Source organism: Scylla paramamosain, chromosome 22 (genome assembly GCF_035594125.1).
Source record: "Scylla paramamosain isolate STU-SP2022 chromosome 22, ASM3559412v1, whole genome shotgun sequence".
Classification (NCBI taxonomy): Eukaryota; Metazoa; Arthropoda; class Malacostraca; order Decapoda; family Portunidae; genus Scylla; species Scylla paramamosain.
Window position 1 is genome coordinate 5,385,845 of NC_087172.1, and position 19,845 is coordinate 5,405,689.

General features: G+C 37.9%; 1 protein-coding gene across 4 annotated transcripts in view; it reads left to right on the top strand.

The window, feature by feature from the left end:
* The window catches only part of LOC135111473 (exportin-7-like), a 33,372-nt gene extending 14,633 nt beyond the window's left edge, over positions 1-18,739 (top strand). Inside the window, exons 11-22 of one of the 4 annotated variants that reach the window (XM_064024791.1) lie at positions 2,358-2,567; positions 2,937-3,081; positions 5,175-5,213; positions 6,887-7,034; positions 7,413-7,572; positions 8,404-8,594; positions 8,980-9,197; positions 9,907-10,045; positions 12,976-13,053; positions 14,489-14,664; positions 15,297-15,424; positions 17,031-18,739. In XM_064024791.1, the coding sequence (XP_063880861.1) occupies positions 2,358-2,567; positions 2,937-3,081; positions 5,175-5,213; positions 6,887-7,034; positions 7,413-7,572; positions 8,404-8,594; positions 8,980-9,197; positions 9,907-10,045; positions 12,976-13,053; positions 14,489-14,664; positions 15,297-15,424; positions 17,031-17,136 (1,738 nt within the window). In that variant the 3' untranslated portion in view covers positions 17,137-18,739. Of the gene's footprint in view, positions 1-2,357; positions 2,568-2,936; positions 3,082-5,174; positions 5,214-6,886; positions 7,035-7,412; positions 7,573-8,403; positions 8,595-8,979; positions 9,198-9,906; positions 10,046-12,975; positions 13,054-13,105; positions 13,184-14,488; positions 14,665-15,296; positions 15,425-17,030 lie in introns of all 4 variants that reach the window. The other 3 variants (XM_064024789.1, XM_064024793.1, XM_064024792.1) reach the window with 3 other exon arrangements.
* The last annotated feature ends 1,106 nt before the right edge of the window (positions 18,740-19,845 follow it).

The following is a 19,845-nucleotide window of genomic DNA, read 5'->3' on the forward strand; positions in this document are numbered from 1 at the left end:
CTAGAGTACAGGTTGAGAATCCTTTATCTGAAAATCCAAAATCTGAAAGTTTTTGGATGAAGACATGACAAAAAACTGAAGATTCCACAAAGTGGTGGGGAGGTTCCACTGCAAAAACAAAAATGTCAGTGAAGTGTAAACATAAGAGTGTGCCCATGGACTAAAGCTTTAGAGCTTGATCTTTATCCATGGGAGGTATCCAAAAGTGGTAAATTGTCATGCATGCCCTGAAGATGCTATGCTCAGTTTTTTAATCATTGGCAGTAACTTTCTCTCCCATGCTCTCCTGCTTGTTTCCCCCTTGCCATGACCTCATTTCATCACTCATGTTCATTTCTCCTTACATTGTAATGGGTCCTTGCAAGCTTAACATTGAAGAAAAGAGTGTAGTGATGGTTGATTAAGAGGGGTACCGTTATTGTGAGATTGGTAGGAGTATAGGAAAATCAGAGGTATCTGTCACATGGGTGGTGAAGGCTGCACTAGCACTTGGAACAGCTGTCTCTCTCGAGAGAAAGAAATGCACTGGGTGAAGAAGAAAGACAGATACAAGAATAGTAAGTTGATAGGGCATAATTGAGTTGCTGCTCCCTCTATTTTGGTCAGAAGCTTGTGAGCTGCAAGGTGACAGGGAATGACAGCTGTTCCCAGTGCTAGTGCAGCTTTTCCAACTTGTGTGACTGGTGCTTCTGATCATCCTGTCTTCCTTTCATTCTCAATTATTGAGCCCCTCTCAAACAAATGCCATCACAACAACCTTTTCTTTGTTGTCAATTTTTTTATAGCCTTTGTAGAACTACATTTACGGTATGTGTATAAACTATATTTTGAAATGTAAATGGATATAATGTTCATACTTGGGTCCCATCCCAGGCTGTCCCATTTTATAGATGCAATTAAAAATATTCTGAAAGCCAGAAAAGTTAGAAATCTGCAACACTCTGTCACAGAAATTTCAGGTAAGGCATTCTCAACCTGTCATAGTAGTAGTAGTAGTAGTAGTAGTAGTTTAGGTAGTTAAAGTAGGAATAACTGAAATATTAAGATAAATAATGGTAGTACTAGCTGAGCACTCTACCACTGAGCCATCCAGTCCTCTAATGTTTTGTCTAAAAAGAGTTTTAAGTCCATGCTAAGAATCTTTCATTCTGAAATCCAAAAAATTCCAAAATCCAAAAAGTGACTGATCTCAAGGTTTTCAGATAGAGACTTTGAACCTGTTATAATGAAAGATTACATTGAATGTAAAGGGGATGAGATGTTTGAGGATCAAGTTTAGAGCAAGTGAGAAATAAAGAAGTGTCAAGGAAATCTGATTTTGTAGAAGTTAGTTAATCAGGGAGTTTTTTATCTCAGTGATTTAGTCATGTAGAGAGAATGGAAGTAGAGTGATTGGTAGGTTTTTAATTCATGAACAAGAAAGTGAAAAACTGAAATAGATGCAAATATTATGGTCTAGCTGAAAGCTTGGTCATCTGCAAGCAACAACAGAAGAGACTGGAATCTATATGTGCAGGAGAACACTGTCATAGACAATACAAGCTGTGTAGTGCAGTACCTTTTAAAGTTTTGCCTTTGCTTTCTTCTGAAGGCATAACACTAAACTCAAGGACCATGAAACTTGGAGTATTGAAAACACTAGAAAACACTGATTTATTCCAGCTGCACAGCCCAGAACTGTGTGAATGTGTGTTTTGCCCTCACATTTGGCAGGGTGAGACAGTGCTGCACAGTTGTATCTAAGACTATGTGAGTGTGCAAGTCTTGTCCTCACATCTGGTGTGATGCAGCGGTGCTGAGGTTTGGTGTCACTACATTCGCCAGAGTATTGAAACACCTCATTTATTTGTGTATTTTTTTGCAATGCGGCTGTGCTGTTGCTGGCCTTTCTCTCCCCTCTCTTGCATGCAAGCCAGCATGACTAATGTTGTGTCTAACAAGTGGTTTATCCACATAAAGGATTTGTATCTTCAGGTTTGTGAATTGTATATGGAGATACATATACAATACATAGCATATATGCATTTATTTTTACTATTTGTAATGGTAATGATAGGAATGAATTATATATATGCCACTAAAGCACAAAACTTGAGGAAATAATATGTGAAAGTTGGGATGGTAAGAATTTAAAACTCAGTGTGAAACTTGAGGATTGTGAAACTTGGATACCGTGAAACTGAGAGGAGGGGAGATACTGTACATTAACCATTGCTTCATGGTTGATATTTTGCTGTACACATATAAGTACATAATATATGAGTGAATTTCAAGGTTGGTTAGAGATTACTGTAATTGTAGAATGGAACTCATTTTTAATTATTATATTTTCCTAACACTTAACTTATATCTTCCAGGGTGCTGCAACTTATGAATCTCACAGACTCCTGTCTACCTCAAGGGGGCTGTGAGAGACGGGAGCTGGCCACAATATCCTTCTTTGAACAGTTCAGGAAAATATATGTTGGTGACCAAGTCCATAAAACTTCAAAGTTTTACAGACGACTCTCAGAGATCCTAGGGCTTAATGATGAGTCTATGGTGTTGGCAGTGTTTGTACGAAAAATGTAAGTCTTTGAGGTGCTGTGCAGTGTTCTGGTGTGTATGTTTTGATTGTTCTTGGAATATATTGCTGTGTTGCTTACTTGTCAGAGCTGATTTCTTATCATTAATGTTTTGTGTCATCATTAGCAATTCCATAGCTTTACTAATTAGAAGATTGTTTAGGGAAGAGGAATAATAATAATTTAACTAGAGGAGGATAAAGCTATATTACCAGTAAACAAAAGTAAGCCAAAGTGTAAACATCATATTTCTTTTTAATTGGAGCTCTGATCTGGTATTTTATCCTTAAGAATATTTTGTATGAGAACACTGGTATGTAGTATATCATACTCAAGAGCTTAGTGATAAGTGGTGTCAATATACCATTTCAGCATCACAAACTTGAAGTACTGGGGCCACTGTGAGCAGATCCTAACAAAGACCCTCACGCTACTGTCAGACCTCTCAATCAGTTACAACAGTGTGAGGAAGTTGGTGAAACTAGATGCTGTGCAGTTTATGCTGAACAACCACACAGTAAGTGTTTGTTTGTTGTGAAGTGGTGTGTTTATCTCAGTGTTCTGGGTTGTGAGTTGTATCTTTCCATCACAGGTGTGTTAATGAAAGCATGCGAGTGAATTCCTTTGATAAATGAGGGGTTTGCATCAGTGTAGTTTACCCTTATATCATTGGAGCTGAACCCATTTATTTTGCATATACTTTTAAGTTTGTTCTATTGTATTTTGTGCAGCATAGATATTTTTGAGTTCCTGAAGCATGAGTCGTGTTTACATAAAACTTTGTTTTCTAAAAGTATGATAACTTGGAAGGCATACAGCTTGCTGTCTGACTATTACTACTGTAGTATCTGTCTGTGCGTGAGTCCCTTTAGAGAAAGCTAACATCCTTGAGAGACAATATATATATAAATGACCATGGCTGTGCATAACCTCTCTAACTGCAAAACAAGAGAAGATTCAAATGCCATTTGTTATGGTTTGGTATAATGCTTTGGTCCTGAGCTGCAAAGTAGGTTATCTAGGCCTACATAGGAAGCAAAAGCAGTCCTTGCCCTGATCTTCCTACTGTTCTAGACTTGACATTACAGGCCACTACATGAAACATGTAACAAGAGATAGAAGATTAAATATATTACCATGATCATGCTCCTCCTCCTCTGTGGTTACTATGTATTTCAGACTGACATCCACACAAAGGTGGGTAGCCTAGACAAGGAACATACGCATGCTAAATTGAAAGCTAACTTAATCCTTAGATTTCTTGGGGTGAAGAGGAAAGATCCTCACAAACCAAACTTGTGTGATGAGCAGCTGCACAAATATACTCAGGTCTCTTCATATCAGGGTTCAAAAGAGAACTGGTTTAGCATTACTGATAGCTGAACTTTCCCTACATCTGATTCAATGAGTTGATCAGATCAGACAAGTGTAATTGCCCCATAGAAGTCCTTGCAGTCTCTTCCCATTTATGCATTGACAACTGCTCTCCATTCGTCTGTTATTCCATACTCCTAACACGTCCCTATTGCATCTTAACACACTTTTCATCCATCCATCTCATTTGTGGTCTTCCTCTTAATCTCTCACTTCTTAGATTTGATTGTTTACCTTTATCTCCTCTACCTGTCCGAACTTTTGTGAACTCCGTTCACTTGCCAACCCAAGACCAATTCACCTATGCCTTGGTTCTTTTCTCACTGTATTCACATGTGTTCCTCACCACATGTTCTAAAATTCCTGCCTCATAATGATTACACTGCAGGAGAAAGGCCTTCCTCACATCCTTCTCCACTTACTTCCTTTGGCTGCCTGTTTCTTCCAGGCCACCCCACCAAACTTTTTATATATTTTATGTGAGTTAATGAAATAATGAAATAGGGTACTGAAAGACATTTTAGTTTATTTTTACTCTCACTGATTTCAGAAAGAACAGGAAAGCAGCTGAAATTGTATTGCTGTGAACACCATACATTTAAGGAAATGCCCCTCTGAATAATTTTCAAGACCATCATTAACTTTATACTTGATGCATATTAATTTTTTTTTTATAAAGGAGAACAGAAGTTCACTTTCTGTTTTCCTCTGTAAAAGTTTAGTATCATGCTACTAAAATAATATAAACTTGATTTGCCTTCTTACTATAAACAAAACACATTTTAAATTTTGGAAAATCTCTAAATGTAACCAGTTCTTTTATTTAAGTTTTGACCTGTCTAAATTATCAAGAAGTGGTAAGAAAGTCTTAAAAATAACACATTCTCTCAGAGAAGATAGTAAATGGCAGCACTTGCCTTACATATCTGAATTTTGAAATGGCTTGCCTTTCATTACTAGTGCTGAGAGGGATTGCCATGTGATTACATGTCGTTTCCTTTGAGAGATCTGTATGAATTGCTGGTGTCCCAGTGACCCAGATGGCTGCAACACCATAGGATGTAGTGCCTCTAACTCTATTATGAATGGTTTGTGACCTCCCGTAGTTTGATGAAAGTGACGAGATTTTCCAAAGTAAAAACTGTGAACTGTTTGATGATGAGAAGGAATGATTTTATGCTTTTCTTCCATTTTCAGTATGATATTAAGCTTCTACTCTTATTTTTTACCTTTCAGAGAGAATTCAGAGTGCTTAAAGAGTCTGGTCCTCAAAATGTAAGTCTAAACTGTGCATCCAAACTGAGAAAACAAAGAATACAATATTAACCATTAAATGTTTTTGTGGGACCTTTGAGGAATTATTGACTAACATGGTGCAGTTTGGCTGTGGTGAAGGAACGGTTTGAGGAACCTCTCTCTTTGTCTTGATATCAATGATAGCTCTCTGTAAATATCCACCTTCATGATTAGGAGAGCTTGCAGCTTACCCAAAAGATTCTTCATCATTTAGTGGCTTTATGATGTGAATGTCCACATTAATTTTATTCCTTGGTTCTATTATGGCATGATTTTGTAATTGTCAGTCTGTCATGTTTAATACTTGTCAGTTTGTCATGTTTGGTACCTGTCAGTCTGTCATGTTTCATGCTTGTTAGTGTGTTATGTGTTGTACTTGTCAATCTGTCATACGTAACATTTTCATTGATTTTTCCCATTTGCTGTGCCACTAACAGTTGATCACAGATTTCCCAAGACAGCTATTTGAGAAAGGTATTATTGCCTAGTCCTCTTCTTCCTAGCATTAAAGAAAATTGCAATTTGGAGACATTCTGTTGTATAAATCCACAAATAAACAAAAATTTTCAACTAGGTTTCTTTGAATGGAAGAGTTTTACAAGGTAATGGGTTTATTATTATGCTCATATTCAGCCCTTTTGATGAATATTTGCTTCATAAATAGGAAAGAAAAGATTGCTTAGTGGAGCAAAGGTGTGGCCGTTTACTTAGGTGTGGAGGAGGTGGATGGTTCCTCAAAAAGTAGGGCAGGTGGGTGACTTTGCAGTGCTCTGCTCTTTTACTGGGTTGATCACAGTACTAATATTTCTCTTTGTCCTGGCCTTGACACATCAGGTAGTTACAGCTTTAATGTCTTTTATGCCTTAAAAAGTACTTGTCTTAGCTATTAGAAGAGACCTCTGTCATTTTACTGCTTCTATGCTTTATGCTTCTGCATCTGCTGCTGGTAACATTGTTGCTAAAAGAAGCTTGCAATGCATAATAGTATCAGAGTTGGAGAAGTTGGACTGAACATGTTCCAGACAGCTACAGGCCATATAGGTCTTCTCAGTGCTGCATTGATAAATAGAGAGGTGTCCACCTACATTGTAGTAACTCCAGAAGGGTGCCCAGAGCAGCACTGGAATAAGGCCAATAAAAAAGTAATGACAGATATTTGTGTCATTTGATTTTCTTTGTTTTGTTTGACTTAAGTAGTGTATTATAACTTGTTCAGTCATGTACAAGTATTTCCTGTGTCTATGGTCAGATAGACACCCCAGTAAGAAGCAGACAGTTGTGAGTGACAGCTTCCATGCCTTATTCCTTGTGTACTGCTGCAGGTGACAACACTGAGTCTGAGGAACCTCACCCCTTGGACCTTATTGACCGCTGATTGATTAATGCTTGTGGCCACATTTATGCAGTGGCAACTTCTGCTTGGCATTTTTATTATATTAATCTCCTGTATTTCCTTTTTGTTGGCTTTGATTTTTATACACTTCACCTTTGTTTGAATTACCTGTAATGCCCAACATGTGTTAATAATACTCCAGTAGGTGAAGGTTTACTCTACCAACCTGAATACTTCCCCTCTCAGCTGGGAGCACCTGAAGCACCAGTGTCTTGGTTCTGTCCAGTCACATTACTAACTGTTCTGGTTTACATTGCAGAGTGAACATTTTCCTTTCCTGGGTGTTGGTGTGTCAGTGCAAGAAATGCGAAGTCGGACTCTATTCTACACCTCTCTTGGACGGCTTCTCATGGTGGAACTTGGAGAGGATGAGGAAAAGTTCACACAGTTCATGATCCCAATTACAAGTAAGTGATGTTAGTGGGAGTGGCTGTGATGATAGTGGTTGGTTCTTTGTTCCTAGTTGTGCCTTTGTTTGTGCACTGATCAGATGCTCCACCTCTGTGTTTGTGGTGATAATTTGCTTGATTTATTTATGGACAGGTGGATCTACTATGATAAAGTGTGTTGGAAAAGAAAGGTAAAAGTTAATTTGGATAGTTTTTGAGTTTGCACTGTTTTTGACAGAAAGATGGGATAAATCATTGCATGAGAGAGAGAGAGAGAGAGAGAGAGAGAGAGAGAGAGAGAGAGAGAGAGAGAGAGAGAGAGAGAGAGAGAGAGAGAGAGAGAGAGAGAGAGAGAGAGATGCTCCACCTGTAAACTCACAAGTGTTCCTTCCACAGGTGCATTTGACAGTGTAGGACGGCTACTGGCTCAGGCAGAGACTCCAGTGTTCCAGGCAGAGGAGGCTAAGAAGGGGCTCATTGGCCTTGCCAGAGATCTACGGGGCTTGGCCTATGCATTTAATACCAAGACTTCCTACATGATGCTCTTTGATTGGATGTATCCTTATTGGTTTACTGTCATCTTAGTGGTGGAGATGGTGATGACAGTAGTCATGTCATTGCCTTTCTGAGATATGTATCATAATGAATAGCTTACAGAAGAGTACATGTAATAATACATAGGTTATGTTATAGTAGACAGAATCAGCATTAGCAGTATGTGGTTATATTAGTATTTGCAACATTGCAAATATATCATTGTAAAAGAATGAGTTACTTATTATTGTCTTGTTTAGTTAGTTCATCTTTTCAGTTGGCAGTCATTTGTAGTCCTGTGGAACACTGGCTGCTTGTGATTTCCTTATCATCTTTGTCAGCAATTTTGCTGACAATTTTGCTCTCTCTCTCTCTCTCTCTCTCTCTCTCTCTCTCTCTCTCTCTCTCTCTCTCTCTCTCTCTCTCTCTCTCTCTCTCTCTCTCTCTCTCTCTCTCTCTCTCTCTCTCGTGGCAATCAGTGTCACTTGTTTTCATCATCTTTGTAATTGTTGTTGTTATTATTATTATTATTATTATTATTATTATTATTATTATTATTATTATTATGATTATTATTATTATTATTATTATTATTTTATTTATTTTTTTATTTTTTTATTATTATTATTATTATTATTATTATTATTATTATTATTATTATTATTATTATTATTATTATTATTATTATCAGTTAATTAATTAATTAATTATTTATTTATTTTATTTTATTTTTTTTTATCTCATCTACTACATTCTAATTGTTTTGACATATTTTGCTTGATGTTGTTTATTATGATTCCCTGATTTGGTTGAAAACTGACAGCTGTTCCATTCCTTAACTGTTGTCCTGCAGTTATCCCACCTATACAGGAGTTTTGGTTCGGGGCGTTGAGATCTGGTGTCATGATCCCCAAGTCACCACTCCAGTGCTCAAGCTTTTTGCTGAGCTGGTCCAGAACAGATCTCAAAGGCTACAGTTTGATGTGTCCTCGCCTAATGGAATCTTGTTATTTCGGGAAGCCAGTAAAGTTCTCTGTACATATGGTGAGTGTGGCTGCTTTGTTCTTGTGGGTGTATTCTTCTGTGTGAGGGAGACATTGTTTCTATGATTTGGTTCATCTTGCTGTGTTATGATGATAAATGAGAATAATGACCCTTCCTTCACAGGAATTTCAGCCTGTTTTGTAGATAGATACCTGGTATTTTCCCTGCCTAATGTAGGGTGAATAATTTGTATAAACACCTGTCTTTGTTAATGCATTCCTGGGATACAGCTTTTCTATTGGATAGCACTTAATATACCTATTGACAGTTGTATCATATTTGATACCTCTACTTTATGTTGTGCCATGAAACTTTAATCTCAATAAATTTTTCTAAACCTGCGACACTCAGCAGGTCCCATCATACCCATCTTTGCACACCACAGGTTCTCGTGTTCTGGCCCAGGGTGACAGCATTCCAAAGGATCAGATCTACCCCATGAGGCTGAAGGGCATCAGCATCTGCTTTTCCATGCTCAAGGCAGCATTGTGTGGAAACTATGTCAACTTTGGGGTGTTCCGTCTGTATGGGGATGATGCACTAGACTCAGCCCTCCACACGTTTGTCAAGCTGCTGCTCTCCATACCACAGTCTGATCTCCTGGTGGGCAATTTTGTACATGTTGTCTTGCCTTGGTCTCTCTCTCTCTCTCTCTCTCTCTCTCTCTCTCTCTCTCTCTCTCTCTCTCTCTCTCTCTCTCTCTCTCTCTCTCTCTCTCTCTCTCTCTCTCTCTCTCTCTCTCTCTCTCTCTCTCTCTCTCTCTCTCTCTCTCTCTCTCTCTCTCTCTCTCTCTTGAAATTTCTGTGTACAGTGAGGTTCCAATTAGTTATGAATTTGGTGGGTACATGAGCTTGTACAGTTTGAAATCTCTGATTATTTAATGGAATTTACAGGATGGTTTTGCCTTAGGTTAGAGGCATTCATTAACACTGGCATACTCATTTGTTTGGTAACATAGAACACTATACTTCATGACTTATAAGAGAAAACCATATCTAGTTTAATCTGATCAGCTTCAATGGCAATCCACTGGCAAGACTTGCAGCTCAGGGGACCAATGATGGCTTCCTAGTAAGCCACTCATTAAGACCACATAAATACTCCTTGACAAGCATGTACAGATGCTGCTGAAAGTAATAAGCCTTTTCCTGTTGAAAAGTCATATATGACCATTTATGACAAATAGGATTAAATATAAGACTGGTGATTTTTTGCCAGCAAGGTGACGTGTAACTATCTTTGGAGAATTTATGTTCTGTGCAAGACAATAATTATTCTCTTTATGAGTTTACCTGGAAGACTCCTCCTACAGGTGTACCCAAAGTTGTCCCAAACCTACTATGTTCTCTTGGAATGTTTGGCACAAGACCACATGAACTTCCTCTCAACCCTTGAGCCAAATGTGTTCCTCTACATTCTGTCCTCTATATCAGAAGGACTCTCAGCCATAGGTAAGTGTTCTGTTTTCAGGCTTGCTGACAATTTTTTCTTGCAGTGCACACACACACACACACACACACACACACACACACACACACACACACACACACACACACACACACACACACACACACACACACACACACACACACACACACACACTACAAAGTGAACAAGATAGTTTTCATTATTTCATTTGCATCTTTAGTCCTGCCTTATTATTCATCACTTATAAGAAAGATTTACCATTAATATAGTTTTCATTATTTCATTTGCATCTTTAGTCCTGCCTTATTATTCATGACTTATAAGAAAGATTTACCATTAATATAATTTTCATTATTTCATTTGCATCTTTAGTCCTGCCTTATCATTCATCACTTATAAGAAATATTTACCATTAACTCCTAATGAAGCAACACAGCAGGACATCTGTGTAGCCTCACAGATGTTATTGAGCTTTTAAAGAGGAAAGGGAAAACTGTGGTGCTATGTATAACAACCACATGGAGAAGAGTAGAGCTTAATTAGCAAAAACTGGATAACAAAAATATTGAAGAGATAAAAGCTATGATTCAGAGATTCTAGAAATGAAAGTGACAAAGATGAATGAGAGAGAATAAAATTATAATCATGAAGGCAAAATCCTCAGTCTAAAATTGAAATTAATGGAAGATGACCTTTCAGCAACACTGTATTTGTCAGCTAAGAACTTTTCACCCAATAAGAGACATGTGTTTAGTGTGGAAAATTATTTATTTGCTGGATCTTGCTGGGGATTTTTGTGTGTGTCAGACTGGATTAAAGCTTAGATATTCGTTATTGTTTTATACCAGCTGGTGCTTTATATGGGGCACTTAGTAATGACTCATGATTAATTCAAGAAAATCTTTGTTTACCTATATAGTTATATTAGAATTTAAGGATATTAAAGATTTTGTGATATGTATTAAATATTTGATCACATTATTAGCCTGGCCAGACTCAACAGTTCCTGGGAAAGGTCCCCCCACAATACAGTACTTAAACCCATCAGCTGAACGTGAGTTTGGCTGAGAGCAGATGCCCAAACTTTATCATTGATAAATTTGAGCTTGACCATACAGAGTATTGCCAATGCTTTCGTCCCCAGAGCTAGTCCTTAAAAAGCCTTTCTGATATACTTTAGGATGAAATGTAGTGTAGAGGCTGCCTTTCAGGATTAATGGTGCACAATGTTCCCCTGTTTGCTTCCAGTTGCATCCTTTTTTTTACAGGTTGAAATTAATATATTTTGTATGATCACTGCCTATCAAGGGCACTTGTGTAGAATGTTCAAGATATTTGCTTGTCATTTAAAGCAGTGATCAGAAAATAAGAAAAGATAGTAGTAACATGTCAGATTATTTCACCTGTGGCTCTCACCTCACAGATCCTGTGTATGGTAAGGCAACTCCTGGCCCATTGACAGCTATGTATTATTATGATATTCTTTAACACAGTTGCATCCCTTGACCTGACTGATACACCTAGACTAAAGCATATCTCAGATATTGTGAATGAGTATGGTTTGCATTTGTAGCTGCTGTTTGCTACTTTTTGGCTCTTGAAATAATACATAGATATTTTATTCTTTGGATTACCTAAATATATTATGTTCTTATCTAGTAAATGAGTTTACACATGATTTCATGTGATCAGTGTGTTCCTGGAGAGGTATTAGTCCACTGCATTTGTTGATTGTCCATTGGAACATCTGATTGCTATTGTATGGAAGTGCACTGAGGTAATCTAAGATTTCTGGCTTATGTCCAAGCATTTTTATTGATTTGTTGGAATGAAGATGAAGACTGATTGAAACTTTGGGGTGAGGGAGTGATGAAAGATCGGGGAGTAGTTCAGAGTAGGAGAGGGATGCCAGTAGGGTTGCAAGGGTGTAGCATTGTCCTGGAGTCCTAACCTGAGTGTGGTGTGGACTAACCAGCATGGTCTCTGCCCAATCCTCTGAGGGAATCATTCTGGTGGTGTTATAAGTGGAGGAAATTTCTTTCTTTGCATGTTGTAAGTTTTGTTACTTTACCAGTCTCAGGTAGTGACATGGGATGATCAGGACATTACACTTGACTTCAAAGGTAAATTTTGTTACTATAGAATTAAACATATACCTTGAAGTATTAAAGTTAGTTGTCAGGCTGTTGATTTGTATGGTCTGCTGACACATGAAAGTTATTGATTCAAGACTGGAATGTTCAGAGAAGCTTTTGTTGTGTGGTGTTTTGTCAGTCAGGTCAGGATTGTTTCTTTGTAGGAAACTGAGAAATGCTAGAGGTTATAAGTAGTGGACAGTATTCTTATGTGTGGTGATTGGTAACAATAGACAGCTGTCTGGTAGCTAATGGTGAAAATAATCAGGTATATGATACATATATTTTTTTATGATAGAATACAATGTTTAGTAATAGTAAAACTTTAACATTTTGGATATTGCTATGTAGCTAAACTGGAGGATGTTAGGACTAGACTAGATTAGGTCTTGTGATACAACAGTTTTGTACATACACAATTGAGTGAAACTAATAATTTTATGTGGGAGTTTGTAAGTGTCCATTATATAAGCTGGAAACTATTTAGTTTGCTATATATTTACACAAATTTTATTGCAATTGTACTTTTTGTTAAAGGTTCATGTATATAAAATAGGTGATTGAATTGAAGTAAACTGATCACTTAACTCTAAAGTTAATGTAACATTAAGTTGAAAATGACTAAATATGTAGAATATATATACTTTGATGCTTCTCATTAGTATGATAGTAAAAATGTGTTCATGTTGATAAAGGAAAGACTCAACTCAAAACTGTCATAACAATTCAGTGTAGGTTTTTTTGGTGGGAGGGAGTTCTCATGGATCACCAAAGCAGTGTTGGTGGTACAGTCACTTACCAACATTGATGTTTTTCAGACACAATGGTTTGCAGTGGTTGTTGTGCAACTCTGGACCATGTGGTCACTTACCTTTACAAACTTTTGCATCACAAAAGTAAGTGACAATCTAGACTAAGAGTTGCATGTGTTGCTCTGTCCTGTTGCAGACACGATGGTGTGTACAGGCTGCTGTGCTACCCTTGACCACATAGTAACCTACCTCTTCAAAACCTTACATCACAAGAGTGAGTAAGACTCTCCTTGACTAAATAAAATCCCATCCTTAATAACCAGTAGAGGGCATCACTAATATCATTGTGGTTGTTGATGAATGTGGAAAAAGTTTGTGTGGCTATTTTGTTGAGCTGTATTGTATATTGTTGGCACTTATATTAGTACTATGATAGTTTGTATCTATTTATCCTTCCATATACAGTCATTTTTTTCAACTTTGTTGTCTAAAATCTGTCAACTACTGCTGTAACTTTAGTTTTTGCATGAGTACTCTCAGTAATTTTAAAAGTATGTGATGGGAGTGGATATATATATTTCAGTGGTGATAAAAAATGGAGTGATCTTGTGTATTTCTTGATGCACAGTTGCTTCACATTATTTGTATTGCACTTTTTTGTAAATTCCTTACTACTGTACTGAGGTGTAGGTGAGTATTGATGTCTGTGGTGATGAAGGCTCAGGATGAGGTAGGTAGTGGTAGTTGTGGTGCTAATGAGTAATGTATGGTGAAATGGGAGGCGGTGAGTGATGAAAATGTTCTTTTCTTCCCCCTCCTCCTATTATATTATCATGATCTGTTCATTCCATAATCAAAGCTCCAGCATCCTCCTGCATTCACAAATGACATTCTTGTATGGATTCAGAAGTAGTACCATTTTTCTTTGTATAATTAATTATTTAGATATTTAAGATACTAATTCGTTCTATGTTTGAATCAGATTCAGTAAGGTATTCTATGTTTGTCATGGAGTTTACAAGAAAAGAACTTATCTAAGTATTTGTAAGTTGATTAAAATTTACTGATAAGCAGAAACTTTAGGATCAGTGCATAAAGAATGTTAATTAGAAGATAATGAAAGAAAGCTATCAAGGTTCTCATAGTGGAGTTATACTTATGTTGCTGTGACCCAGTAAATGCTTGGCATTATATCCAGGTATGCAAGAGTATAACAAGAAATATCAGTTATACTGTTACAAATTGCAAATACACTTCATGAGGAGAATTTAAATACAAAAGGTTACCTTCATACCACTTTTGAAGGCCATAATTGTACATGGTAAAAGATTACAAGTTTTCGACTGTCATGTATGGATGCAGGAGATGTAGTAACAGTAGTCACTGGGAAGTAGGCTGTTCACAATTTAAATTTGTATTTTGTTTGTAGTTTACAGATGTTTAAATGTGTTGACAACATATCTTTAACTCTAATTATGATAGTTTTACTCATGACAGTGAGATATTAATTGTGTGTGTGTGTGTGTGTGTGTGTGTGTGTGTGTGCGCGCGTGTGCATGTGCATGTGCGCGTATTGCAGGCAAAAAAGGCACGGTGGACCTTGAGAATGATGCCCTGGTCAAGGTGATGAAGCACCAGCCCTCCATCCTGCAGCAGATGTTGGCCACTGTTCTCAACACCATCATGTTTGAAGACTGTAGGAACCAGTGGAGTATGTCCCGTCCTCTCCTGCCACTCATCCTCCTAAATAATGAGGTACATAATACACTTGCCTTCCTTCTATGCCTTGTCTTCATCTACCTTACATATGTACTTTCATGCATCACTATCAAAGTTTTCATTACTCATGTTTATTATCTTATGTCTTTATAGTGCATATTGATTTATTCCATGTGCCCTTGAGTATTTAACTTGTTCATTATCAGGATTTGTTTTGCATCAAATGTTTTTATCATCATCATCACCATGCTCCTCCTCCTTCTCCTCCAGATCGTCATAATCATCATCATCGTCATCTTCATTTTTAGCTTCATAATTTTGAAAGGCATGTCCCATATTTATATTGGTTACTTATTTATTCATTTGTATATAGAGCTACATTCTAAGGTGCTGAATCATTTGCTGAGTGTTTTGGTTAATCTCCAGTTCTGGGTCTAATCCTCAAAACTTCATCTCTTAATGTCTACAGTGCTCATATTTCTGTTCTACATTTACAAAAGAAATGTATTTGACTGTCATATTATCTCTCGTGTCACTTTGCTTTCTCTCTTTCATGTGATCTTTCATTTTGAGTCACAAAATAGTAATTTTTGTTCCTTAATATTGAGAAAATATCACCATTCTTTGTATCCCAAAGTGATGGTCTTGTATTTTCCCATGTGCATCAGTACTTTGGGCAGCTGAGGCAACAAATCATCAGTCAGCAGGCACCAGACAAGCAAGGGGCAATGGCACAGTGGTTTGACAGTCTCATGGAAGGAATTGAGCCCAATCTTCTCACCAAGAATAGAGACAAGTAAGCTTGAACTCTTTCTAGTACTTTTCATAGTGTGACATTATTTCTCTAATGTATCAGTAAGAATTTTCTCCTTTATATATATATATATATATATATATATATATATATATATATATATATATATATATATATATATATATATATATATATATATATATATATATATATATATATATACACACACACACACACACACACACACACACACACACACACACACACACACCCACACACACACACACACACACACACACACACACACAAATAGTAAAACCTTTATAAATTGGCATTCTATAAATTGAAATTCTACCTGAGTTGCCAAGGCAACAAAATATTCAGTCAAAAGAAAAATAAAATTGGAATAGCAGACAAGAAGAGATTGAGTGTAACAGAGATGAGATGTCTAAGGAGTATGTGCGGAGTAACTCAGATGGACAGAGTTAGAAATGAGGAAGTGAGAAGTAGAATGGGTGTTGTGAGAGACTTGGCAGGATGGGTAGAGCAATGTGTGTTGAAATGGTATGGACATGTTGAGAGAATGGAGGATGATAAGCTGGTGAAGAAGATAGTAAGATCAAGTGTGTGAGGTGTGAACTTGTGAGATAGTTCATGTAAGGGATGGATAAGTTGTATAAAGGAGGCCTTAATGGGAGGAGGACTGACACTGGAGCTTAGTGGAATTGTTGTGCTTGATGAAAGCAAATGGAGAGCAGTTGTAAGTGCATGGGCAATGATGCAGCCCTGTGATCTCTGAGGGAGATGCCAGCTGCTGATGGTCTCATATACACGTGGGGCAATCAGGCGTGGTAGGGAAGAGTACTTGCTTTGAAGGAGCCTTGTTTCAAATCAAACTGTAAAATTTGTGCTACTGATCCCTGTAAAGTGAGGGCAGGAGTACTTTGTCAAGGGGCTAATAGAGTGGTGTGAAAGTGTGTAAATATGAAAGTTGTGTGCAATATCTTGGCTACCCCAATTTTTGTGGGAGACAGTCGTGGTATATGTATGCATGTATGTATTAAAAAGTAAGAAATATAGTAATATTGTGTAATGCCTCAACAAGTGAACATGGCATTTGATAACATCACAAAATTATTTCTGATTGACAAATGACTTGCATTTTAGAAATATTTTTCAACCATATTATTTAGGGCAATGACAGCCACAGCAATATTTCTTTTCAATAAGAAATAAGTCTTGACAAAAGAGTTTGCTGTAATGCAAGATACTAAATAAAAATTACTGTCCATATTGCTATTGAAAAGTTTTATTGGATGCATATTCCTCAAGTAAAATAAACTGTTATTCTATGTATATCTACAGTCACAGTCATTGCTTGTGTTCTGCTTCGTCATGATGATGAATTGTAACCAGCTCAGGTTCCTTCACCCTCGCTGACATCTTGCACCCCTCTCCTCATGTTGCACCACTGTTCAAACCTTTAGACCTGAGCTGGTTACAATTCATCATGGTGACAAAGCAGAACACAACTTATGGTTGTGACTGTACCTGTAAGAACTTTATAGCTCTGTTAAATGGGATACTCTACCATTTTTGTCAGTGATATTGCCCTTGGATTGAGTACTCATATTGTTATGCCTTCCAGATTCACGCAGAACCTGTCAGTGTTCCGACGGGACATCAACGACTCTCTGAAGGGACCAGTAACAAGTAGTGGCGGTGGGGGAGGCAGTGAGATGATGACATCGTGACGTCAACACCAGCACACCCGTCAGTCCAGCCACCCTCAGCCCCGCCAGGATATCCCTAGCCGCCGCCGCTGCTACTCCCTGTCCGCATCCACCGCCACCTTCGCCGGTTCCACAGTGACCAATGCTACCCTTAATGTTATGGCAGATTCAAATTGCAATCACTTTGCTCTACTGTGGTTGACATAGTTTCATTACTAAGAAGTCTTTTTGACTACCCATTTTGAACCATATTTTGTAATTAGACAGTTTTTGCAAAAGAAAATTACTTTTTGTACAGAAATGACAAATGGGACCTGAATGAACTTTAGTAGTGTTAAATGGTTTTGTTTGTACTAGCTTCATCACAGTCTGTCTGAGGTCTTGTATATCCATGGTAGTGTGGTGATACCACGTTGCTTTCTGGTCTTCACTAATAGATTGTGCCTCAGTATACTACAGTGGGAAGAACTGATGTGGCTGAAAATACCATTGTAGTAAGTGTGGGTATGTGTGTAGCAGTGTGAGTGTTGCTGGTTCCCTGTGTGCAGTTCCTTGTGGTCTTGGGGGGAGGGAGAGTGATCTCACGGGTACACTTGGCAGCTACTGCGATGAAGCATACCAAAAGAAATGAAGGGCCACAGAAGAGCTACAGTTGCTATGTAACAGATACTACTACCCTGGGAGCCTTGTCTGAGGTGGCATCAGCTTGATCCTGTGTCGAGCGGGAAGACTGTGAGTGCCATGTGTGGTGGCCGTGTGGACGTGATGAGAAGCAGGTGTGGGAGAGCTGGGCAGACGATGGTACAGAGCTGTAACTAAAGAGACCACACACAACTAAAAGTGATACAGTAGGTTGCCTTCTAATTTTATTTGAAAAATTCAAAACTTTTTTTTACTATTTAATATGTTTGAAATGTCCTGAAAAGTGAATGTGCATGGTTAAAAAATAATTTTATAGGCTAGGAGAAATGTAAGAAGTTTGTTTTATTTTAGTTTGTAAATCAGAAGGGAGTTGGTGCCAGTGTCTACGTGAAGTAGAAGTTTTGCTCAGAGGAGTTTGGGTCTCGTGTTGTTGGCTGACAGGAACCAACACTTAAGTTTGACGAGTTACCTTCAGTCACAGGTTATTTCAGTCATTATTTTAGAGGTGAGAGCAGGTAGCAACATTCTTGCTGTCCTGCTATCTTGTCAGTCTGTGTAGCAGTAAGGGCTACTGTGTGCCTGTCCAGAAGGCATGTGTGGCCAGACTCTATAGGGCATCAAATGTACCTCCTCACCACCTGGGAAACACCAAAATTTTCAGACCTTTTGTAAAGCCTCAGTTATGTATATATATGTAATGAACAGATTATGCTAGATTTCTCTTTTTCAATTTGTCTGCAAGTTAGTGTTTACCTCATTGTTGACCTTTCTGGACCAGATATGCAAGTGTTGTCTAAAGGGAGCAGAAGAGGTTGAAGCATTGACAGGTCTTTCAAATGAGTGTAAACCTCTATTACAAGGAGAGCTGCTGGACTTAACTTTCAGCCAATATGAATCTGCCACAATCCATACTTACAGAAGGAGAATTGTACAATGTTTCTGTGATGGAATAGCATATTGTTTAAATAAATAGGAAAAATGGTTTGCTGTTTATGTGAAGAAAAGGCATTGTTGTACATTTCCAGAAAGGCAAGATTTACCAGGCCAGCTCATAATAGGTGGTGCTACTTTGTATGTATTGTATAGTTGAAAATAGTGTTCTCAAGATCTTTCATGCATAGCAACTATCTTGTGCTGTGAACCACACCTTTGTAGTCAGTCAGTGAGGCATGCTTCCATAGTCAGGGAGTAAACAGAGCTTCCCCCACATGCAGTCAGCCTGTCAGTGATCGTGTTGAAGTGTGAATCTTCATAAGCTAGGCTTCGAGTACATCAAATTTCTTCATGAATTGGGGCACAATAAAGATACTGAAGCAATATTTTCCGTGAATAAACATCATGTCAAGATAAGCCAAGAGTTCATAGAATATCAAATGAAGTAGAGATGATGCTTTGTGGATGGCTTGATGAAGGGCATGAACTTCATAATGAAGTTTAGAGTAGCACAACATGACACAGTGTGCAGTCTGGCATTGTATTACTGGAGAGAGAGAAAAAAAGAGCTTCAAGCAGTAGGTGAGCTTTGATAATTTAGAACTTGAGACTATCACTACTACTTTCAGATTTGAGGATTCAGGAAAAACGGTTATGTATCTGTACTTCTCTGTGTCATGTAGAGAGGATGACAAAGAATGATTGGTGAAAAAGATAAATTGATTAGATGAGAGAGGTGTAAGGTTCAGGGAAGATCGATTGTGTGAAGACAGCATTAAATGTAAGAGCGATGTCTGTGAAGCAAGTAAGAGTAGTTGCAGTAGTAGGACTGAATGGAGAGTAGTTGTGAATGCAAAATTGGAATGTGGCTTGAGGAACCTCTATGGGAGGTTCGCCAGGCACAGGAAAGCAGATGAGGAAAAGCAGGGTAGATCAGTTCTATTGTTTGATTCTTATGTGGAGAAACCCCAGTATGCTGTGTGGCCAACCCTGAGGCAGTGTGGTCAGTGAAGATTAGTCCTTTTCCCCCTCAAGAAATAGAGGCTATTATGTGATTAAATTTCATTTATTCATAGGGAATGATTGTGGGTGTGATTGTGAAAATACGTGAATGTAAGCACCTTGCCTTGGCTCTCTGCCTTTGCAGGGGATGTC